At 38.6% G+C, this 24,141-nt stretch overlaps 8 protein-coding genes across 8 annotated transcripts in view; 4 read left to right on the forward strand and 4 right to left on the reverse strand.

Moving 5' to 3' along the window:
• LOC6562723 (centaurin-gamma-1A) overlaps positions 1 to 23,267 on the reverse strand; it is a 62,042-nt gene extending 38,775 nt beyond the window's left edge. The window contains exon 1 of the mRNA XM_032736641.2: positions 22,480 to 23,267. Coding sequence (XP_032592532.1) covers positions 22,480 to 22,903 — 424 coding nt within the window. The 5' untranslated portion in view covers positions 22,904 to 23,267. The remainder of the gene's footprint in view (positions 1 to 22,479) is intronic.
• Positions 7,964 to 8,940, reverse strand: LOC6562120. The gene is made up of 2 exons (XM_001988323.3): positions 8,723 to 8,940; positions 7,964 to 8,661 (listed from the first exon to the last, which is right to left on the reverse strand). The coding sequence occupies exons 1-2, from the start codon at positions 8,923 to 8,925 to the stop codon at positions 8,127 to 8,129; spliced, it is 738 nt and encodes a 245-aa protein (XP_001988359.1). The 5' UTR covers positions 8,926 to 8,940; the 3' UTR covers positions 7,964 to 8,126.
• LOC6562119 lies at positions 9,621 to 10,710 on the reverse strand. The gene is made up of 2 exons (XM_001988322.2): positions 10,514 to 10,710; positions 9,621 to 10,434 (listed from the first exon to the last, which is right to left on the reverse strand). Exons 1-2 carry the CDS (start codon positions 10,668 to 10,670, stop codon positions 9,686 to 9,688), a joined length of 906 nt encoding a protein of 301 aa, XP_001988358.1. The 5' UTR covers positions 10,671 to 10,710; the 3' UTR covers positions 9,621 to 9,685.
• Positions 11,097 to 12,177, reverse strand: LOC6562611. The gene is made up of 3 exons (XM_001988321.2): positions 12,056 to 12,177; positions 11,823 to 11,988; positions 11,097 to 11,749 (listed from the first exon to the last, which is right to left on the reverse strand). The coding sequence occupies exons 1-3, from the start codon at positions 12,159 to 12,161 to the stop codon at positions 11,185 to 11,187; spliced, it is 837 nt and encodes a 278-aa protein (XP_001988357.1). The 5' UTR covers positions 12,162 to 12,177; the 3' UTR covers positions 11,097 to 11,184.
• LOC6562610 lies at positions 13,748 to 14,748 on the forward strand. The gene is made up of 2 exons (XM_001988320.2): positions 13,748 to 13,876; positions 13,952 to 14,748. Exons 1-2 carry the CDS (start codon positions 13,804 to 13,806, stop codon positions 14,656 to 14,658), a joined length of 780 nt encoding a protein of 259 aa, XP_001988356.2. The 5' UTR covers positions 13,748 to 13,803; the 3' UTR covers positions 14,659 to 14,748.
• Positions 15,414 to 16,351, forward strand: LOC6562783. The gene is made up of 2 exons (XM_001988319.2): positions 15,414 to 15,545; positions 15,600 to 16,351. The coding sequence occupies exons 1-2, from the start codon at positions 15,467 to 15,469 to the stop codon at positions 16,271 to 16,273; spliced, it is 753 nt and encodes a 250-aa protein (XP_001988355.1). The 5' UTR covers positions 15,414 to 15,466; the 3' UTR covers positions 16,274 to 16,351.
• On the forward strand, positions 17,694 to 18,459 carry LOC6562782. Its single transcript, XM_001988318.2, has 3 exons — positions 17,694 to 17,784; positions 17,845 to 18,123; positions 18,190 to 18,459. The coding sequence occupies exons 1-3, from the start codon at positions 17,743 to 17,745 to the stop codon at positions 18,394 to 18,396; spliced, it is 528 nt and encodes a 175-aa protein (XP_001988354.1). The 5' UTR covers positions 17,694 to 17,742; the 3' UTR covers positions 18,397 to 18,459.
• Positions 23,268 to 23,351: 84 nt separating the features above from the next.
• Positions 23,352 to 24,093, forward strand: LOC6561412 (probable 28S ribosomal protein S23, mitochondrial). The gene is made up of 3 exons (XM_001988316.3): positions 23,352 to 23,460; positions 23,516 to 23,677; positions 23,742 to 24,093. Exons 1-3 carry the CDS (start codon positions 23,417 to 23,419, stop codon positions 24,091 to 24,093), a joined length of 558 nt encoding a protein of 185 aa, XP_001988352.1. The 5' UTR covers positions 23,352 to 23,416.
• Positions 24,094 to 24,141: the final 48 nt, after the last annotated feature.

Genomic DNA, 24,141 nt, shown 5'->3' on the forward strand with positions numbered 1-24,141 from the left:
AAGAGTTGTGCAAACAACGCAGCAAACAAAATCAAAGAGGAAAAAAATATTAACAAAAACAACAACAAATCGAATGCAATCAAAATTAAAGCGCTTTAGCTGTGACAACAGCTCGGCACAAAACAATTGACAGAGCGGCAGAGTTAGCGGAAGAGGGGAGGAAGCGGCGCAGGCAATCCTTTAAGAATTTTCGCACACAATAACCCATATGCGTCGCAATGTCCTGCCGCCAATTTAAGCGAATTAAAGCAAAAGTTTTCGGAATTCCTATTGATTTGGGTTGGGCAGCACCGAAAAGAAGCGAATCCCGTAGCAACTGCAAGGAGCCAGAAGACTCCTGCTGAGCTCAACCGAATAATAAACATACAAAAAAAAAAACAAGTAAGAATGCTCTGGTTGAGAATGCTCGACAAGGAGATACCTATTAAAAGTTCAATGTTATCTTTAAAGTGGAAAACTACTATGACAAGGTCAAATATAAAATTGTAGCTCTTATTACAATCTGTAATAGATTTTCATCTATATCTCGGAAACGGCGAAAGTTATTGAAACAAAATTGATTCTGTGTATGCTATACGATAACTTATATTACAAATCTTTAAACTATAGCTGTTGCAGTCTCTGAAATTGCAGATATACCCATTTGCAATCGATTTAGGGCATTACAAAATTGAAGAAAAATAAAAAACGGAGTACGACGATGCAACACGAACACACGCAAATAAAAACAAAAACACGACACTCGAAGCGTTTAACTTTGGCTTAAGTGTTTGCCAGGACGTGCCCCGGGGAGGCACGTCTTAACCCTTTACCTGATGCTCACAAAAAATAAACGGTAACATGCAACGTTGCAGCAACATATCCTTCGGTATGGCATCCTGTGGTAAACGTCCCAAAAAAAATCCCTCCAAGTGTCATCGACACTTGTGCCGGCTGCCGTTAAGGGTTGCCCCAGCAGCAGCGTCAGGATGTGGCAAGAATACGCGAGTTGTTGTCGCTGTTGCTGTGTTGCTGTTTTAGGCACCAAACGTGTCGCTTAAGTGCTAATAATTGTGCCCTCGCTCAGTTGGCGGTCGGGTTCGTCAAGGTTCAAGACTCAGCCAGCCTCATATGGGAAATGGGGACCTGCCTGCCTGCGGCTTTTGTCAACTGTTTTGCATTTTAGGTCTTACATTTTGAGAGCCCCACCCATTCAATTTGACAACAAGCTCGATTGATCACTGAGAGGCGTAACTCAGCTGATATGCCCCGAAGTCTTATGGATATATGTACAAGCAACCAAAAGACTGAGAGTTTTCTTAATTCGAGGTTATATTTACATAAGTGCGTGTACAGGTCGGTCGAACAACAGGAAAGGGTGGGCACAATAAATATTAGGGATAGTCCTGAACAATTGTGCAAGAGCACATAAATCTAATTAGGGAAAATTTAGAATACATAAGAGACAAGTTTTAAGTTGCTGATATTTTTAGGTATAGAAACAACTAAAATGAAAACAATATCGAACTACAAACTACAAGCGGAAAAACATCAAAATTATATTTTCCTGAATCATTTTTTTATATTATCGAATGATATTAACAAAACAAAAAGGTAAAATACAAATAAATTGATTTTATGCATATTCATCTATATGGAAAAGTATCTTTATATCTTATTGATTAATGCTGTATATTGCCAATGTATGAGAAAACTAGAGCAAATAATTCCTAGTCTATTTGAATTTTTTGCTCTGAACTAAAATGCAAATAACATAATGACAAGAAATACCCAAAACTTTTACACACTAATGAGACTGCATTAGTGATTAATGAATCTCAAGCGATGTCAACTCTCTGAAAGTGTGAACTCTGCGGCAGCAAGTTCAATTCATTCATCGGGTTTGATTCATTGATTTTGAGCAAAGAGACTGGCAAAAATGTTGCGGTTATCCTGTGTTATCCTCATGTTAAGCAAGCGACTTCCTATTCAATACTTGCGAAAAATGAAAAACGAAAATAAAAATCATCATTAGCAGCAGCAGCAGCAGCTTCCTAGGGGCATGATTAATGACTTGACTTTGTGGCCAGGACATGCGATTGCATGTTGCACTCAAGTGCAACAAGCGTCGAGAGCCACTGAACCGTTACAAATAAATCATAGCAGGCATCAAAAATGTTTCAACTTTTCTCAACCGCAAATTGATTGAGTTTTGATGACATCGCAAAATGACAATAGTCCGCAGAGAACTGCGGTACAGTTTTTAAGATCGTTTTCAGTTTTTTATGTTTTTTTCTTTTTCTTGTATTCATTATTTATTGTGTTCTTTATCAATGTGCTCTCATCTAGGAAATTACTTTCATATAATTTGTGTCGTCTTGGCATTGATCTCATTCAGTTTTCTATGATTTATTTCGAAAGTGCGTGGACTATTCTCTCTGCCCTCTGAGAGACAAGAACAGATCGATTACCGCAGCTATTGTCTTGTAGACATGGAAACGGAACCCTAATCGGATCTGATATGGGCGTAACAACTATACAAAACTGCTTAAAGTTCAGTCAAGCATTAGGACAAAGACCATTTTGAAGATGCACAATCACAAACACATATCTTTAATCAATAATATTAAGAAATATAGTTAGCAGCATTCAATTTTTAATTAATACTAATCTTAACTTTAAGTAACATAATATTCTTCGATGCTAGATATCATATATGGCGAGTAAGTATAAAACTTACTTCAATTGTTAAGATCATTATAATAATAATAAGTTTAATCCCAAGTTCCATAATATTTACATAGCTAGATCTTATCTACGATATTATGATCAAGCTAATTAAGTCAGAAATAAAACCCAGCTCAAAATCGATCGACTCATTCCCAGTTCATTAAGAATCTCGTAGATGACAATCTACAGCGACTTTTTCATTGGAAACCTTTGCAGAGCTCGAAAAGAAATCCGCTTCAATCTTAAGCCTGACAACATGAAAGCTAAGACCGAAACAGTTTTCTTGTTTGTATTTCATAAAGGACTTTTAATTAGAGTAATTATTCAAGCGTAACAGACAGCCAGACGAGCAGGAGACACAGGATTACACAGGCGAGCAACTCACGCTGGCGTGTCACAAATCCAGGATTAAACAAATGTAGATCAGAAACCAGGGGACTCACTTTTTTTCGGTTTTCAATTTTTTTTTCAACATGAACAATTTTTTTTCAGTTTGCAGCTTGGGCAAACCACAAGAAGCAGCCGAAGAGAATATGGTAAGGACAATGCCTGAGCATAAGACAGCATCCTTATGAGATTAAAAATGCAAATCAGCTAAAGGAAGCCGCAGGAAAATATGATGAGCCCGAGACAAGATGACGCTGCAGGAAAATTGTAATTGTTGTCAGTCTGTCTGTCTGTCTGTCTGTGTCCATGTCCCGTGCGCCTGCGTGTCTGTTTGCCCAAAACATGACAGCTTCATGTGGCAGCTACAGCAGCAGCTGCTCCTGCACCTTCGGACAACTCGACTGTGACTGAAATCTTGGCGGTTTTATGCACTTTTGCATTGATTTTCATTAGCATTTTGACGGCAGTTGCATTTTCCATAATGGTTTTTTTTATTTTTATGTTTTTTTTTTTACACAGCCGCTTGCATGATTTGACATAATTTTGATGAATGGTTTGAGTTGGGTTTTGGAGTTCTGCTTGGGTTTGTTGCTGTAGTCGCTGACAGGCGTCAATAACTTTATTTCACTATGGTTGATACATGAGATCAAGCTCCCTTAAGACCTTATAATATCTATATTCAAAAGTAAGTGCAATTCTTGGTATTGGTATAAAGATTTTGGAGATACTATTTTAACATGGTATTCGTATTATTTATAAAGTGTTGTTAAATTTTCTAGTTATTTTGAATTAATACTAAAATAAATTTTCTTTTAAATAGACTTCAATTATAAGTTTAATACCTCTAAATAAATTCAACTATTCAAAATATGGATCTAATTTTTAATATTTTTATTTATTAAAAAAACATAACATAAATAGTAAAAGCACACAGAAAAGGCAATATAATATCTACGGCAATTTAATATCTTCTATAGTACATTTTATTTTGGTCTATCGATTTGTGCAGCCCCGTTATGGAACGCTAAGCCCAACAAATCCAAACAAATGCCACTAATTAAACATAAAATTAACAAAACATTGCCAACAATTCATTGACAATTGGTGCTCCTGATCCGGATATTGTAACCCTTGGCCCTATGCAGATGCCCGCTCAAACAATGGCGCCCAAAGGGTTAAAGGTGTAAACATTTGACAAAAGTGTCACATCAGATTTCTTAAGACAGCTGGCGTGGCCTGGCCTATCCTGTCCTGGTATGGTGTGTCTTGGTCTTGGTGGTGGCTATAGGATAACACAGCACTGGACTTTTTTGTAATGCTAATGGGAGCAAGCGCTCTGAGTGCTCTTTGTATCATACGAATAATTGCAAGTGTGTCTCCAACTCTGGTTTGACAGCTGTCAAAGGTCCAATAAGTCATATATCAATGTTTGCTATAGCGCCTCCTGCAAGTCGAGCAAGGATTAACCACTGCGTTTGAAGTGTAATTGAAAGGATTGATTGATTAACTGCTGCAGAGACAGCCACATGTGGGTTGCTTTGACCGAGGTTTGTTAGCATTGAATGCTACCAGCATATAGATGAAACGTTATCCTTTCGATTAACGGCAAACCGAAGCAACTTGTGTGGTTCGCACTATTAAGGAAACTCTTTAAGAACTCTAGAACGAAGTAGATATCTTATGTTAAAGGAGCTGTAAACGAGTATTTTTTGTGTTTTCTAGTAAACATAGATGCTATCATACTTTAAGTAAGCGAACCTGAATAAACTAGTAAGATGAAAGCAATCCCAAATATTTCTAAAGAATTTCTCAAGAGTTTTCCTGCATCGTCAAAGTATCTCTTGATACTTTCTACAGAAAACCTTGACTAATTTTGAGTTCAATCATCTTTTCCTCATAAGCTTATCACATTTATTAATCTTAAAAATCTCAACTTATTTAAAAACATTGACTATTAAATGTATTCTAATTTTAAGTTCAATCATCTTTTCTTCATAAACTAATCACATTTAATTTCCTTTCTGTGTTAGGCATGTGCGATAAGATTTCCATGATTAAACACAAACAAATACGCACTACAAGTATATAGAAAGTAGTCGCAAAACCCTGTCATCAACTAAATACAACAAAATTATCAATTTATTGCATACGGCTTTAATACGCTCTAATCGCTTCTACCATAAATTATAGCCATAATGCGAAAGCAATGCCAAAGGCAAAGGAATATACATGCGTTCAAATATATACACATATAAAATACTACCATAAGCGAAAATCCATAATCGGATTTGTGAGTGCCGACCGAGAGCGTCAGCGGGACATCTCAATTCGGGTCCTGGTCGGCTGGTTCTGTTGGCCCGTTGCTTTGTCAACCGATTGAGGAGAGAGAGAGAGAGAGAGAGAGTTCAAACCAATGCACGAGCCCTGGCACTCAGCGGGAGTTCAACGGGTGGTCGGATTGGTTCAACACTTCCTTCTCTGACCTCAAATATGCAACTGGCATTGCGTGTGTTTGTCTGTTTAGCTCTAAAACACCCGTTAAAAACTGCAGCAGATGTTCTCCTTTAGCCGAGGTTGTTTGTCTATTTGTCTCTTTTATCATTTTACTCGAAATACTTGTATTCACTTTATTTGTTGTTAATTAGTGCAAAATCGAAACTCGAAACTCCTGATCCGTTTATCATCTTTACTTTGGGATCCTTTTAAGATATCTCATTCGTTTTGGCTCATTTCATTTGCAATTTATAAGTCTTTGTGGCAAACACACCTTGCATACGGCTCGGACTTGTGGCTGTCATAATGCAGAAAGAAACGGACAGGAAAAATGTCCTTTCCTTTGAGTACGTGCTCAGCACACATACAAAAAAGACACTCGCACTCACATCGCAACTATCCTGCGGTGTTTGCATTGTCCATATCGCAGTTTTACGACCTAACGAACAGCCTGCGCTTTGTCCATTGTCCTTAACGGCTGAGATTGCCGTAGTCCTTGCTCCATTCACTTGGGTATCCTTGAACATTTGCACTACTTGGCTGCAAAGTTTCATCTCTTTGTTCAATTTTGTTGACATTTACGATGCAATTTTCCGAAAGCCCTTAAATCATTATAGCCCTGATTCAAAACTTTCGCTTTTCAATGGACGCTGTTTTGTCCACTGCCCCCTGGCTTGGCCTGGTTTGATTAGCCTCGATATTTGTGTTTGGACCGCAAACAGCCTAGGTTCGTGGCATAGTTTTACATATGTATGTCAGCAGAATGGACAGATTGGAATTTGTTATCCACAACCATCTTTGCGGGTAGTTTAGCACCTGGATTTGGGTATTTTCCATTATAAGAACGATATATTATTATTTTTATTACTTTATTAGAAATATTAAAGAAAGGTTAGACCTAACTGATGTTAAGAACATTTAAAATATATTTATTATATAGAATTTGTATGCCTACTTTAAGAACACACCAACTTTTGTAATTTCCATCATTAAGATGTATCTTTTAAACCGCTGTCAACCGCCTAAGACAACGGCTTTATTTGCCCGTGGTTGTGTTCTCAAACCAAGTTTCTTTTCAAAGCTCAAGCAGAGCGTCAAGTTAATTGAAAACTTTATGCGGCAACTTTTAGCTTACAGTTTACCGCTTTGTTGGAACAAAAGCCGTAAATATTTGCATGCAGATTGTTCTTGTTTCTGAAAGGCAACTGTTTGCCATAAAAAAGGGGTGGCGAATGGTATTTAAAATTTATGAGAGCGCCACTTGAGCGCGGAATTGTTAAACACAGAAATTAAGATTCATTAACGGTACGGGTTTGGGAATGAAGAGAATGCGCCTTTAACAATGGCATCTCTCGCACATAAATCAAAAGTTTGCAAAAAAACAAGAAGCCAAAAAATGTAATTGAGTTCAGAGGCAACAGCCAGGGTTCCTAGGCGACTCCTGGCAGATTTCCAGCGCTTCACTTTCATTCGTGTTGGTCCCTGTTTATTTAAAGATGTTTTTCTTTTTCCATGCTGCGCCATAAATGCGTTTTAATTTGAAACGTAGTTGAGACTCGGTTTTTGTGTACGTTAAGTCAACGATGAAGGCAATTTGGTAGGCGCAGGAATCGCGTTTCTCTTTGTTGTAATCGAGCAGCGCAATTTACTCGTATGCTGCGCTTTAGGTGCGCTGTCCTGTAAATGAACAACAGCCGCAGTCGCTCAAAGGATGCTAAAGGATGTTGTTTCTTGTTTTTTTTCAATTAAGGTTGACATGTGTCTGCTCCTGCCATTTTCTTTGCCGCATACCGTCTCCGACCTCTCGAAATTTGTTTCAAGCGACAAGTCAAGCTGAAAATTGCGCATTTGAGCAACATGGTTTGGGTTTGGGAAACTCTATCAGAAAAATCGGTTTCATTTGTGAGGGGGTTGCAAGTTGCGCCAGTCGCAACTTTCGCCTAACAGGATTACACTTTCATCGGCTTGAGTGTGTATGTGTATTATGTGTACGTGTGTATCGCGGCACTTGCATTTTAAATATCTATACAACTCTCAGCATGGAGTTTGCGTCTTTGGTCCTTACTCAGTTTGGCTGAGTTCTTGATAGGCAGCTGTTTGCATTGATAGGATTTGATGGGGGTATCAATCAATTTGATGCTCTACTGACTGTTTTAATTGAGAAATTCCTTGCGCCAGAGAGTTGTTAAACGTTTCTCAACTTGAGGCAGTTTCCTAGTCAGTTTTTCTCAATTTTAAATTTGTTAGCGAACAAAAAAATCGAAGAATTAAGTTTCTTCACCTATGAAAAAGTTGTCCCTTGAAATTAAACATAAAACACTCTACTTTGAAGATTATATAGTATTTATAACAGACATATTAAGATCATGCTTCATTTTATCAAAGCTTATCATTTTTATTGCTTATTATGAAATATTCATATCAAAATGTACTAGTCTGCAAAAGTAGTGGAAACTGAAGGAACTAGATTTTTGTGTATACAAAGCTATTTGAATATAACGAGAACATCCATTTTGTTAAATGTTAGTCATATATATTTAACAAATGGGCTCTACGGGTATCAGACCTTCCACCAGTCCCATAATGATAGCGGCTATCTCGTACCAAGCAACATTCGCCAGCACTGAATTCATCGGCGGCACAATCAGCTCTTCCATGAATTGTGCAACCTCCTCCGGATTATCGTTAATGGTCAAATCGATGAAGTCATCGATGATTAAATTCATAAACTTGGTGAACATTTTACTTTTCCCAGAGAACGTAGTTCGGGAAATGGACTTGCCAAGACCCCAGTCAACATTCCAACGGACAATGTGCACACCATTCGCAATGCCCGATGGTCGCAATATGAAACTGCCTTTGGCATGAAAGTCAATCAGTTCCAAATCTAAGATGCCATCGGCGCCAAGGAATTGCCCCAATATGTCTAGCTTATAATTGGCGCTACTCAACCGAATGCTGGGAAAGTTCAGGTCGAACTTGATTGTATGCAGCACATTATTCCATTGCAGTTTACGGAACTCGAAACCATCGAGACCCACCAGGGTCAAGTCTGTGAAGTTGCCCCGGCAGCTGCAACGAGAACGCTATTGACCTTTGGCATATATTTCCAACGAATAGATTGAGAGCTCACCTAAAATCATCGGTTTGCAAATCTACTTCCTTGTAGGCCAAGTGAGCGGGTGCCAGAATGGGAATGCCACGTTCCGGATAGCCACAATGCATCTGGAGACGCAGGAATTCCGTCAGCTCACGCAGCTCATCATCGAAAAGAATACGAGCCGAGCTCAAAGTGCAGCCGATCAAAGCAATTAGAATAAAACACGAGCTGCGCATTTTGGCAATTGGTAAGAAACTAACAAAATCAGTTAGGAGTTGGCAGGTGTTGGCCAATTGAACGCCGATTAGCAGAACTCAAGTACTTATTTAAGATTAGATTGGATCCGAAAGGTGTAAAGCGTATTAATACCAAAGCTTCTTGTACACAACAGCTGCCTGAAAGTAGGCTAGCTCAAGCAACTACTAAGCTCTAAGGTATTGAGTGTATATAGCCAGTTCATCTGTCCTTCTGTCCGAGTTTCCGATATTTTACAGTCTTATATGCGCAGAACTTCCAAGTATTTTTAAAACTTTTTAATTATTCGCCTTTTGCTTCGGTCACTTATGACGGCGAAGACTGCCGGATTGTACAACTATATTTGTACCACTATATACGAAAGATTGGTTGTCATATTGCAGAATAAAAATTTAACAGCATATCCAGTCGAGAAAACAAAAATATGCGTGTTATTATATTCCTCAAGTCGAGGAAAAAAAGCATTGAATTGAAAAGAATTATCGAAATTTGAGTATTAAGTTGAAGGATTGACATACATGCAACCCTTTCTGAGACAATATATCTATACAAATGTGGAATATTCAGCTATAAACCAATGTAAAAATGTTTAAAGAAGAACAAATACATAATAATATTTCGAGTATTTCATATATAGAAGTACATATATCTTTGATATATAAACACAATCCACGAATCTAGTGAAAGTACTCTAAAAGCTTTATTGAACAATTGCAGTTTGGTATGCTAGGGATAAGTAATTTATGCCCAGGGATCTGCTGGTGGCACACACTTAACAACAATTGGATCATCCTCGTTCTCGCCATCGCTGCTGGACAAAATCATATCGACCAGGGTCCAGAAGTCCTTACCCTTGAGCATCTTGTTGACGGGTGGCACAACAGCATTCTCAATGGTGTCGGAGATGGCCTCCTGGTTCTCATTGACGCTCTTGACCAAGATATTCTCCAGCTGACGATTGATGGCATGATTGATATTGCCATTGCCCATGAAACCGGTAATATCAGACTTAACTTCACCGATGGTGATGGTTGTCTTCAGTGAAAGGATTTTGGCAGAGCCCCACAACACGGGCAGTTTGTACTTCAGAACACCTTTGACGCGCAGATTGATCACATCGAAAAGCAACGAGCCGTCACCCTCATATTCCACAAATAGACCCAATTGACGCAGTGCATCGATCAGGGTATCAGTCTCGTACTTCTGGGCAGTTGTATCGATGTTCTTGAAGAGGAAATCAAAAGTGATTTTCGATGTAATGATATTGAGCTTAAACTTCTCGATCTTGAAGTCATCCAGTCCGGCGACCTTCAAACGGAACACATGATTGAGGGTCTCAAAGATGCCGCGCTTCAAGTCCAGATTCGCATCGGTGATGCGCAGTGGAGCCAATGGGGGAATACCCATTTCAGGGAAGCCGCATGGCATCTGCTTCTGCAACTTGCGGATCATGCGACGCACCTGCCACGACACAATAAAGCTGGGTGCAACTACAATGCAAAATTATCAAAACAAATATTGCGAATGTCAATAAACTTTCTTTCTTTCATCAAATTTTCGTCGGCTCACCCTCAACACTCTCCTCGGGCTCAGCGAACAGCTCAACGTCGCCATTCGCGTCGGCAAACTCAATCAGTCGCTGCTCGAGCGGATGGCGCTGTTGCTTGGGCAAAGTACCCGCGGCGCAGATGGCCACCAAACTGGCCAGAACTAACAGAAAACGCATGTTGAATATTTTTATTTTGTGGTAAACCTCAACGTGCTACTGAATGGCCCATAGCCTAGCCAGCTCCTTTTATAGGCCCATTATCGTAGTAGTCGGGACGATAAGACATTGGATAGATAATGCTCGAAGATAGGTATAATCTATGAAGCTAATTAAGTCGCTAAGTTTCGATCGCTACACCTGTCCTATTGGCTTTATAAGGTTTGCTTTCAATTTTAAACTGTGCGATTCATTTTAAAGAATTTGTCAAAATAGTTTTAAACATGTATAAATTTCTTTGTCAGTGTTTGAGAGTAAATGGACATATCAATACTTTTAAATATTTAAATATAATTAAATTAAATTCAGCACAGTTTAGGTTTACTTTTAAAGTCCAAATATAACTCACCCTTTTGTGGACTCTTTTAAATAAAAACATACCCATAATTTTGTCTAATTTTGCTTTATTCCATTTTTTAAATGTGTAAGATGTTTTAATATGTAAAACAACAATGGTTACTGTTTAGGATTTGATTTACCAAGGAGGAGGTATGGGCGTGCATTTCTTGTTGGAGTTGCCCAGCTGCGAGAGCAGATACCAAATCTTGTGCCCCTTGAGTTTCTCATTCACCAAGGGCACAAAGAACTGCTCGATTCTATCGCTAATCTCTTTTTGACGACCATTCACAAAGGCCGGCACCTGATAATCAACAATATCGTTGATCATCTCATTGATCCTGCCGTTGCCAAGGATGCCGCCAATGTGGGAGGTAACACCACCAAGGGCAACCACACACTGGAATTTGTAAATCTTAATGGAGCCAAATATGAAGGGCATCTTGTATTTGAATGAGCCCTGAATCGACAGATTCTCCAGCGAGAAGGCAAGTGGACCGGTGCCCTCATAGCGCACCTCGAGACCCAACTCGCGGAGCAAATCAATCAAGGTGTCTGTGTTCAGGACGTGGGCGGTGGCCTTCAGCTCTTTGAACTTGAAATGGAACTGCACCTTCTTGTTGAAGGTATAGCTGACCTTCAGCTTCTTAATCTCCATGAGCTCCAAGCCATCAAAACGGAAGCGCAAAAACTGAAGCAATGAACTGGTAAAAATAAGAGAAATAAGCGGAACATCCTATCAAAGCCTGATCAAACTGGGAGCAGAAAAGAACTCACTCAACAAATGACTGGGCCAGATGAATATTCAAATCGGCATTGGTGTAGGGTGCAAGTGGTGGAATACCGTATTCGGGAAAGCCGCAGGGTAGCTGCTGCACCAGATTCTTCACCGCTTTCTTGGCCTGCGAATTCAATATCAGTCCATATTCATCTGGCTTCGCAGCTAAACAATAAAAATTATCCGATTAGAGCTATCTATAAAACCCCTAGGTGCTACAAAAATAACTTACGATTCTCTTCGATAAGGCGATTCCACTGCTCCTCAGTCAAGAGGTCCACCTCATAGGCCGCTGCACAGGCCAAAATGGTAACAAAGACATACACGATAGCTTTCATTGTTTCACTTCAATAGCTGTCGTTGATGGCAAATGCCAATGCCTTTTATAGTAACGGCTTACACATACTTAATTGGGCCATAACCCCATTGTTAACATACCAGAAGAACCCAAACCTCCCAAGCTTTAATCTCAATCCGGTGAGATTAGCTGGGTGATTTGCAGAGACTTTAAAATGATAATTTCTATAATAATTTATAGTATGCTCTCAAGATACCTATTTGGATCGACTCTAATCACCTCATCGTTATATACAGGGGTTATAAAGAGTGCAAAACACTTGTCGTAAAACCCAAGTGGCCATTCAACTAATCTTGACAGTCAATTGCCCAATTGAATTTCAGCGATGATTTATTTTCAAATAAATAACAAACTCCATTTTCTATTTAGCTGTAGGCAAATTTAAAAGGCATCACACAATGCTTCTACGTCAACGCATTTTTTTGCAGGTGTTCCAGTTACCTCTTAGGCTACCAGGTGTTTCAGATACCCCACAGGCCGTAGACAGCAATCAATAGACAATGGCCTGTTGTTTATCTTGACCAAATGTCGAGCAAATGTTACAACAAATGTTTTCAGTAAATTAAAGATAGTAACTTTACTGTCCACTATCGAGTTAAATTGATTGAGTTATATTTTGTTAGTTTTTTTTTTTATATAGAAACAAAGTCGCCCAATATTAAGCTCTTTTGATTAAGCTGCTTTTTGAGTTCAGCTTCCATTTAATTTCTCTTTTAACAATAGAAATTGTTATTCTCTAGGTTTAATTAAATATTATTCTTTAAGAAGTCTTATATTCTCTGGATCAATGACACCAAATTATTTGTAGTTCGAGCTTCTTTAGTATCGCAAAATTAATATATAAGTAAATATATGTGATAAATATCAGCTGATCAAAGGACTCTGGAATTCTAATTTTCACAAATCTGATATATTGAATTTTTCGCCTTTTAAATAAAGCTCATCACATAGTTGCTCTAGCGGCAACTAAATCACCTATTGTTCCATTCAAAGACCTATTTATAAATGCATAAGCAAGTGCTCAAAAAAAGATTATCAATCATTATCAAAGCGTACGTTTAATCCATCTTAAAATCTATTTATAAGCGTATTATTGTTGATCACTAAAATTCGAACTTTAGACTTATTTTTGTTGATGGGATTAAAGGATCAGTACAATTTGCAGTACTACATTTAACCCTTATACAATTAATACATTATGTGTTTCTTCTTGGATTGATTGTTTGTGAATTTAGTGTACTTTCTAAGTCTGTGTAACCAAATATTCAATCTGTTTATAAACATGTTGTGTACATTTATAGAATATCCGGCATGCGTTTATTTTAGAAATGCTCTCATTTCACCTTTTCCCCAAGCATTGTATAATCAAACATGAATCTAGACATGATAGGGTGTTAATTAAAAATTGATTTCATATTTCGCATAGCCTAATGATAAGACACAAACAATAGAGTAGCCAATCGAATGTCCCATGCTAGGAACATTATCAAGACCGGTAGCGCTTATCGCGTCCACCTGGCCAGTGGGGGGATCTATAAAAGCCAGCTGGCGGAGCAGCCGGACGATTAGTATAAATACCGTTGGCACCACGTCCAGTTTTATACAGTACGCAAATAGAAAATATGATGAAACTCTTTGTGGCACTCCTGGCACTCGTTGCCTACGCAAATGCCGCTGCTGTGGGCGAGCCAATTGGTGAGTAGAGAGCAGAGAGAGTGCGGAATGAATGAATGAATCTTGACTTATGTTCCCCAATGCGCACGCAACTAGACTCGCATTCCATCTCCAGCACGGTTGTGGATGTGATTGAGGGCATGAAGGAGCAGATGCCTTGTGGCTTCCCCGGCCTTGGCATTCCGCCAATTGCACCGCTGAGAATTGACCACAAGAACATCGATATCGATACGGAGACGCTTAAGATGAAGGGCAGCATCGAACATTTCCGTCTCAATGGTTTGAACGACTTCGATATCGATGAGATGAAGGTCAATGCCATTACCAGCAAGGTCACCTACAAGTTCAACTTCCGTGACGTGAATGTGGACACCACCTACGACATGGACATGTTGCTCAAAAAATACGGTTTCACCATCAAAATGATCGGTGCCGGCCATGCCAAGTTTGCCATCAAGGATATGACCATCTGGGGCACCCTCAAGTACTCCCTGGGCGTTATCTCTGGCAAGTTGAAGCTCAAGTCTCTGGATGTGCGTACACATCTGGGTGAGGTTGACTCCGAAATTGAGGGTATGCTCGGCGATGGCAATGTCAATGAGATGATGAACGAGTATCTTGCCGAGGCCGTCGAGATGGCCATCAACGAGAATGAAGATATGATTGCTGAGACCATTGAGCAAATTGCTCTGCCCGCGGTTAACAGCGTTTTGGAAGAAGTCAGCATCGGTGATATCATTGCTGGTGGTGATGGTGAGGGTGGCGAGAAGGAGGTCTGCATTCCCCCAGAGTTGGATTGGTAAACACAATCAAAATGAAAGCTTCTTTTGTTGAATAAATGTTATTTTTAACAGAAAAATTAATGTACGAATTTTTCTGTTCGATTTGGAAAACGGGTGTGTTTCCTTTTTGATTTTCATTAGTTAGACTGAGAATACTTAAATGTTGTATTGAGTAATTGAAGATTCCATTAAATATTTATATACTTAGATTTTCTTCTAATTTTGCTAATTACGTTTTAATAAATATGTTGTTATATAATTAGAGATTCTGAGATACATTTTTAGATTTGACCAAAATTTTTTGAAATTTAAAGATTCTTTTGTGTATTTAGCATATATACAATCTTTCAAATATTTTCAATATAAGTAATATTCTCAGATTAATGGCCGTTCAAACAAGTAAAATTTATAACCGAAATCTGAAATACATATAAATATAAAAAACTTTTTTAAAAAGTAGAGAAGAAATTTTAGATTAATTTTCAGTTAAAGCATTATTGCAAATAAGTTATAATTCAGTTTTAAAGTGACTTCACTGTAGTAAAAGCTTTTACTCCAAAGCTTGCCAGCTTTTTAATATTTGGTCTAAGTCCCAACGGAGGTCCCCATCTTTACTAGTTGCTAATCTTAAGTACTTTTCACGTATCAGCTGCTTGTACATATTATCGCATACAAAAGTATTTGCGAATCGATGATTAAAGTCAACTGAACAAATACATATATATACATATAGTTCATTAGGGAATTTCAAGTGATATATAAGTGGCATGAATGGGACAGACGAATGCGCATTTAGAATTTGTAGTTTGTGGCTAAAACATATTGCAAAATGAAGTCTCTATCGCTGGTTGTAATTCTATTGGCCCTGGGCATCGTGCAGGCCAACAAAGTGCCCGAAATTTATGCTGGTAAGTCAAATGGGATATTCTTTAGAAATTTCGATAAATCAAATGATTTTTCAGGTCAGTCGCGTTCTGCGAGCAGCATCATTGTGGATGCATTGGAGGCTATTAAGGTGCAAATGGTTGAAGGCTGGCCACAATATGGTATACCACCTCTTGCACCACTCGAAATACATCATAAGGATTTCAACTATGAAACGGGAGAGATGCACGCCAATGGCGCCCTCGATGATGTCATCGTGAGTGGATTGAACGAGTTTGAGATTGTTAAAATGTCGGTCAATTTGCCATTAAGCCGTATAACGATGGAGTTCAACTTTGCCAGCTTGAATTTGACCACCAAATATAAGGCAGATGTGGGCGCCGGTTGGCAAATGGCTCGCGATGGCGGCGCCTTCTTAGCTCTGGAAGATCTGAACATTTCCGGACAGATCAGGTACTCCACTGGTTTAGTTGGCAGCAATAACTATCTGCGCATTAAAGGTATTCAACTCCAAATTGTCGTCGGCAATGTGGTGTCCAATATTGAGAATCTATCCAAGTATCGTATTGTCAATCGCAAACTTAACGAAATTATCGAGGAGTTTATAAACCTCACTATTAATGATAATGTCGACTTTGTGACTGAATGGATTGACTCCACAGTGACGCCCGCGTGCAATAATCTGATTGGCGATCGTACACTCAAGGATATTATTGACCTTATCGGAGGTGGCGGTGGCAATTTGATTTGATTCTAACCTTGTGATCCAATATAAATTGTGCAAATTCAACTTTGAAATATAGTTAGCTAATCTAAGCCGTAAAATCAATTTGTTTTATGTTTCTTTGACAAAAAAAAACTGGTAAGGAACGTTAATCTAATCGACTTGATTAGGATTGTTTAAGAGGTTCTAATCGCACTCCCAAACGATATCTGAATGTGTTCTAATGATTTCTCAATGGAGAAGCGAGTTTGTTTTATATTATTGAGAAACAATATTTAATTACAGTCAATTTTTAACTGTATCTAATTGAAACTGACTTGACAATAAACTCCAGCTCAAAATAATTAATCATGGCGGAAATGTAGTTATTTTTTGGTTATTTATATATATTATCTATTGCATATATATAGATGACGGACTTTAACGTTAAGGATAATAATCAATACATACGGAAATGTTGGCGTGTACATAAAAATTTCCCATTACGTTTCATTCAAAAATCATGCGAAATGCCAAAAATATTTTAAGTGAGAGCCTAAAAGCATGCTGCAAATTTTAAGAAGCGAATAAGTCTGAGTGCCTATGTATTTTTTAACAGCCCCAAAGTATGCTACGCTTTTAACCGCAGTTGCAGCATTTTCAGTACTAAGAAGTGTATGTTCTGTGCAATTTAGGGAACGAATGTCTTGAGTATTGTCGAAATATAAATACATATATTAGATATACATAAAGAAATAAGTTCACAAAAAATAACCCCCCCCCCCATCCACCGTCTTTTTCAGTGCAACAATCGTACACTTCAAATCAGCAAATTATTATTTTCTGCTTCCATTTCATTACCTTATCAGAGAGGCCAAATCAGACAACCCAAGTGTGGGGCTGGCGACGCGGCTGACCTTCAAAGATTGTACGGAGTCTCTCGGCTGAGAAAAAACGTGCCGAAACTCGAATCAATTAGTCAATAACTTTCAGTGGATGCTGCGTAATTTCAAGAGCGTGAAAAACACCATGCCCAAGTATAATTAATTATCGACAGATCGAAACGAAAATCAGTATCAACTTTTTTAGTTACATGCACTAAAATTCAGTTAAATTCCGAAGAAAAAAATTATTTTAGAATTATTTTAATGCAATGGTATCGAAAAAGTATTATAAAACAGCACCATTTGAAGTCTAATAATTAATTGCTTAAGTTTAAAGAGTAAAATTGTTTAGAGTATGTTTGGGTTCAATTCAATTAGATTTGCTTCAATTCGGATTCTTGATCCGGTTCGGATCAATACCTTCTTCGCAACCTTATAATTATTATCATGGAGAACTGTACGTGGTACCTTGCAGTCAGTCAAGGTGGAAGTTTATATGTTTTTTTTTTATGCTGTTCAAAGCTACTTAGCGGAGCTGATAAGCCCGTCTCACTGTCATTCGATTTCTAACGCTAACTCAGTACCAAATTATCAATCGTATGCTGAAGGCGCACAATACGAATTCACTTGAGCATGTTGTTAAAATACTTTCCAATAATATTGCTGCTGGCACAGGTGAGTTGCCAGAGCTTCCATGGATTCACAATGACTTAAGCAATTCAAAACCAAATGCAGTCTTTGCTGGCGGCATCAGCGCCGGCTGGCGTTGCAAATGCTCAGCCACGTGCTCGGACCCAGAAGCAACTGGAGGAGGAGGCACACAATGAGACAATCAGTCTGCTGAATGCCCTTTTCCGAGAACAGATCGCCTACTTCAGCGGGGTGCGGGAGAAGCTGGAGCCGACCACCAAACGTGCCCAGGACATTGAGCTGTATGTGAGTCGACTTAACGTGGCCATTGCCGAAAATGATCTGGACAGAAAAGATGCCATCTGGCTGAGCATATTCGAACAGGTAAATAGAACAGGTAAAACTAATCAACTTCATACTAGATCTCAACAAATCTGTGAATGATCTCAGTTCAATAAATCCCCGTTGCTGCTGAACAAGCAGGAGGAGACGGGTCTCAACGATAGTGACTACCAGGCTCTGCTCACGGATAAGAAGCTACAGGAGATTACACAGAACTTCGTTCGTGATGTGTCCACCTATTTTTGGAAGATTGCCCAGTTAAGTGGAAAAGTGCTCGAAAATAGCATCGATCAGTATATGGCAAACCCCAAATAGACATTATTTGTTTGTAATTTAACCAAATATATCGAAAGTTTTGCTACTTAACTATCCAAATTATGTTGATAGTTTCAAATGCTTTCTTTTACAAATTTGTAAATTTTTAGTGGAAAAACTATGGTTTCCAGTAAAATTATCGATAATATTCTTATGCGATGATTCCGGTATTATTTACATAAAATTCAGTTGATCAATCGATTTGGGCAGGCAAATTGACAGCTCACAAAATGTCCTAAGCTAAACAAAATAATTTTTAAAATTGCAAATCGCAAAAGGCAATCAGTTACAAGTCTATCAAGATGAAATTGTAACAATTGATAGTTGTAGAGTTTGCAGTACCCAATCATCAGTCCATATATGGCAGGAAGACAACAACACAATTAAAATTTGTTGATTACACTATAATTATACATCACATAATTGACTTACGCTAAATTGAAAGCAACATCAATTGACGATGACAATGGCGATGGCGATAATTTCATTAACACCTCAATTCAAACTGATGCACAACTAGTCAGCAGCCGCAACAAAACGTTAACATTTGATCAAACTGATATATATATATATATATATATATATATATATAAATACATATATGTACATATATATATATTCATATATATGTAAGTAGGCTTTTATAATTGAGTGCAAAAATATAACGCTTATGTCGCTATTTACCTCCGCCCCATCTCCATCCCTACATCCCCCACATACACCCACAGACGCTTTTAGCACTGTTGCCATTTATGGAATTGCTTGAAGAGAAAAAAAAGCAAATGTGATAAATTTTAAAATATGACAAATTTCCATAGCATGAATCATCGAGAAGAGCGCAAAGCAAATACAATTTTTGGACACACCAGCTCCGGGCTTAATTGCACACAATGCGAATTCTCAGTTATAATTTCTTAAATATTTAATTCTTTTTTTTTTTTTGTAATTCTCCACTTTTTTTTAACTACAAAGTTGTGCAATTTCAATGCGAATGGCTAAGCTAAGCAAAGTGTAATGCATTTTTAATGCACTTTGTGTTTTAAAAATAAAAGCAAGTCGAAAGAGAAGAAAGGTTGGCCACGGGGGGAGGAGGGGTGTGTGGCGCGGTGCCAGACGGCAGACACGCATGCCTAAACCGCTGCCGGCGTCGCTGTCGAAGCTGGCGATTGTGCTGCTGCAGTGGCTGCTGCTGCTGCTGTTGCACACATGTGTCGCTGATATTCAAAATCAACGCACCGACTATCCGCCTCCCCTTTCACTGCCCCCTCCACTGCCACATGGCTTTCTGTTGCGCATTCGAGCGTATCGAATAACAACAATTGGCACTTCCGAATGCGCCATAACAACAACAAAAAAGAGATATGCGCAATAATTTGTTTAAAAATCTGTTTTTCTTTTTTTGTTTTGCTTTATCAATATTATTGTACATTTTGAAAATAAATATATAAAGCCGACAACAAAGACAACAAACAAGCGATAAGCGCGAACTCGAAAATATATAAAATAAAAAATGCGTTAAAAAGCTCATGTCGAGAAAGCTCGACTCGAAGATACCCACAAGCCAGTTGTTAAATTTTTACCAAAACAGAAACTGAAATCGGCCGCTTGCGGCAAGCGCGTGCTGAAGACACTTTTGCATATAAATACATACATATAATTTATACATATATACATATATATATATGCTTGTCTGAAAATGCTTGCGTCTGCTGATAGAAGTTTGTTGAATATAAAAACACTTTGTGCTTTATAACTTGTGGGTTTCTTATACAATTTTGTTGGCATTTTTATAAGTCGCGGCATATAGTAAAGTAAAATCATTGGAATGCTTTATTTTTAAAATTGTGGCTTATGTTATATTATACACAACGGCTTGACTTATTGACAAAACGAATTTAACTCGATGTATAGAAGAACTTCTTTCTCTAGCTTCTCTACACTGTGAGTTGGAGTTACCGATCAAGAATTTATATACTTAATAAAATCGTAAATGCTTCCAGCTGCCTGCTTCAAGACTTTTGCACAATTTTTTATAACATTTTAATGTTGAGGACATAAAAATGCAAACTGAAGACACTTTCAAAATGGTCTAATGAGAAATTTCAGTATTGTTGTGCATATTTCGTGTAAAGAAATCTACTTTACGACATCTTCTGCCAATAAAAAGTGAAACTAGTTCAACTGGTAGACTTACAATGTCAGCTAGTAAGAAAGCTGAACTAACTAGTCCAGAGTAGGCTAATTCTACAACTAGAGCGTCGCCAGCGACTAAACAAACATTTAACGAGGAGGCGAGGAGAAGAGCCACCTAGTTGATTAAAAAATTGAAAACATTTAAAATGGTAACGCCTGCAACACTTTAACTTAGTTCCTTGTGATTTTTATTAATACTATTTAACTGCAAAATATACCCGAGTATTTTAGATATTTATGTATATTGTGTAAATCATTATACCCATTTATTGTTTAGGGTAGAGCAAACAGTTGATGTGGGCTAATTGCAATAACATTTCAGATGTGCTGAGATAAGAGAGAGGAAATTTGTTTCTGGCTACCGCCTCGGGACATTTACTTTTTATTGTTATTGTGTTGAGCTATGGGCGCAGAGTTTTACTATTAAAGCTAATAGACAAACATAAACAAACGAGCATTGCAGGTGTGTGTGCGTGTGTATGTGTGTGTGGAGAAGGCTTAACATTCATTAAAACACACACAACACACATGTAACAAAGATGCCATTCAAATGCTGATATCATCTGAAATAATGTGAATCGATTTCTATTGTCAGCGGCTTGGGAATTTAAAGGTCGTAGAACCTAATAAATTCTATTCTAATAAACACGACAAATATAATTATTTTGGGCTTTTTTTCATGAGATGAAGACTTTGAAATTTTCAATTAGCATATGTTGTATTTTGACAGACAAACAAATAAATATATTATAGATTAGATACTTTAAATAATGAAATTGCCTTTTGAACCTCATGAATTAAAAGTTCAATTTTGTGGCGACCTTTTCGAAATGCAAAACGCTCAACATTCCAGTTTCCATTTCAGACCTTTCCAGGCCATTTCAAATTGCTTCACCGCTTTTCAACACACACATTTCCCATTCCACTTTGGCGCCATATACACGAAGCATACACACACACACACACACAGATACTTTATGCATACGAATATGCACAGTTATTTAACCCTATTGACTGAGCCGTTATACGCCACCAAATTTTGATTAGCAAAAATGGCAATTGGAACACGAAATTGCCATCCATCCATCATCAGAAAACGCAACGTTTTCAATGCCAATAAGAAAGTCGCGTGCAGAACGCTTTATATCATATTTATGAGAATTGTATTTTATTTTGTATTATTCCTGTCATGTTGTTGCTACAAATATCTGTTGCTTGGGGTATTTCTGATTTTTTTTTTTTTTTTGGGTATCTGGTTTGCCGATAAGCGCACCAAAATCATGTTGAACAACGCGAGCAACAACAATAAGCGAAAAGGCCGACTGATGATTTTGTTTACAATTTGTTGTAGTTGTTGTTGTCGACAGATTTTCTAATAAACCATTTAAAACCGGTTCTCATTTTTTTCCTTTTTTTTTGTGAACGGTTTCGGCTTTTGGTTTTGCTTTGGCCTCACTACTGTCAAGAAGAAGAAGAAGAAGCAGCAGCGGCAGCGGCAGATTCGAGAGCATCAAATTTCATGCTGCACACACACACGCACACACACACAAAATGTACAGCGATGCAAAGCTTGTTTTAACAAAAATGAAGCTCTTTCATTTAGGGACAGGAACAATGAAATGGCAAAAGCAACAACAACAACAAGAACACTTTCAATAGGCAGGGGTTAGATTTTCGGTCATAGATTAGCATAAAGCACACACACACACACACATACACATATATACAAACAAAAGGTAACAAAAGCAAACCACAATGCACAATAACAATAACAATCGAGACAGAAAGAGAAAGAGCGAGAGAGAGAGAGAGAAGCGAGCAGAGCAAACACACCTCTCTCTCCAATATACATTTTTGGGCTGTTAATAAGCCTTTCCCTCTCCCACTTACCTTCAATGCAAACGACGTGATCGCGTATCTGTTGGGCAATCTGTGCGTCCGGCATGGGCAATAAATCGATTAAATCGTAAATAGCATAAATCGATGGATGAACGCTCTCAAAACGCTGTATCTCCTGGCGTATGGCCAGCGAATTGCTTATCAGTGGCTGTGGCAACAAAATCGAAGAAGCGCCAACCGCCGCAGCAGCAGTAGCAGCCGACGTCGACGTCAACTGCGTTTGGTTGGTTGTGGGCGTATGATTATGACGATGCTGCTGCTGCTGCTGCTGCTGTTGTTGTTGTTGTTGTTGTTGGGGCGCCAAATGATGATGATGGTGATGATGACTCTGTTGTTGTTGTTGTTGTTGTAGCTGGAGCTGGTGCTGCAGCTGCTGTAAGTGCGACAGCGACGCGTGCGGTTGATAATTGCTCATTGCTGTAAAGCGAAATTTAGCTAGCGTTTTTAATTAACTTCAATTGGCTTTTGCCTATGGGATGCCGATGCAGAAAGGCCCAAATAAAAAAAACAACAACAAACGTAAACTAAACGCTCACACACACACACGTACACACAGCAAACACACACGTACACGCACACGCGATGGCACAATTTTCGTTTGGAGCGTTGACAGCGCACAACGACATTTTCGTTTAACAGCAATTAGATGAAGAAGAACAATTGCGCGTATTTGTCACGAGAAATGTAAATTTTACACCTGTTTCACACATAAATAGGGAATTTGAAAAATCGCACTTCTGCCACTGGCACTTGGCTCTGGCCTGTGCGTATGCAACAGTGTGACCGTCCAAGGCAAACACCAAAATCCCCAAGCAAATATATACACATAAATACCAACCGCTAAAAGTATCGAGTACATTTTTTCGACTGCTGCAAGCGCATGTCGTAATAATAAATTGGACATTATATTAATTAAAAGCGCATTAATATGGCGCAGAGCAGGCTGGAAAAGATTGGTACTATCTTCAGCAGGTAAGCGTAGGAAGCAGCCCGAGTGACAGCAGCAATATATAATGTTTACTTAAAGGGTTCAGGGATTGCTACGCGGTGGCGCCATGAAAACTGAGGATAAGCCCATTTGGTATGACATCTATGCGGCTTTTCCCCCTAAACTGGAGCCCCGCTTTGACAGACCCGCCGTAAATATGCCTGTGCGCAACATATTCTATGCCGAGGACGTAGTGCGAGCGTAAGTTAAGCCAACAATCGCAGTATATAGCCAATCCATATGCTTTTCTTTCCTCTCCAAAAAGAAAGCTGCACAAGCATAATAAACCCCAAGAAACAATATCGCTATTTGATCAGAAACGTGCCACACAATCCCAGCAGTTTATCCAGATCTATGAGCAGCTGAAGAGCCAAGGTGCGCTGGATGATCAGAGGATTTATGAGACAGCTCTCGATTTACTGGCCGAGCAGCGTCAACAATTACGCGCAGAGCCCGTCGAGGAAAACCTGGAAGAGGATCAGGCTTCAGGGAAGAGCACATTGCTCAGTGATTTCCGGGAGGCAGGCGTGCAGCAGCAGCAGCTGGAAAAGACGCCCACCAGAACGAAAAAGGAGCCCAGTGCGGGCATCAACATAGACAGCTTGTTCAAGGATTAAATTTGTGTTTTCTTCTCTTTTTTTAAATATTATCAACTTAAAATTAAA

This window comes from Drosophila grimshawi, unplaced genomic scaffold (assembly GCF_018153295.1).
Source record: "Drosophila grimshawi isolate 15287-2541.00 unplaced genomic scaffold, ASM1815329v1 contig_1377, whole genome shotgun sequence".
Classification (NCBI taxonomy): domain Eukaryota; kingdom Metazoa; phylum Arthropoda; class Insecta; order Diptera; family Drosophilidae; genus Drosophila; species Drosophila grimshawi.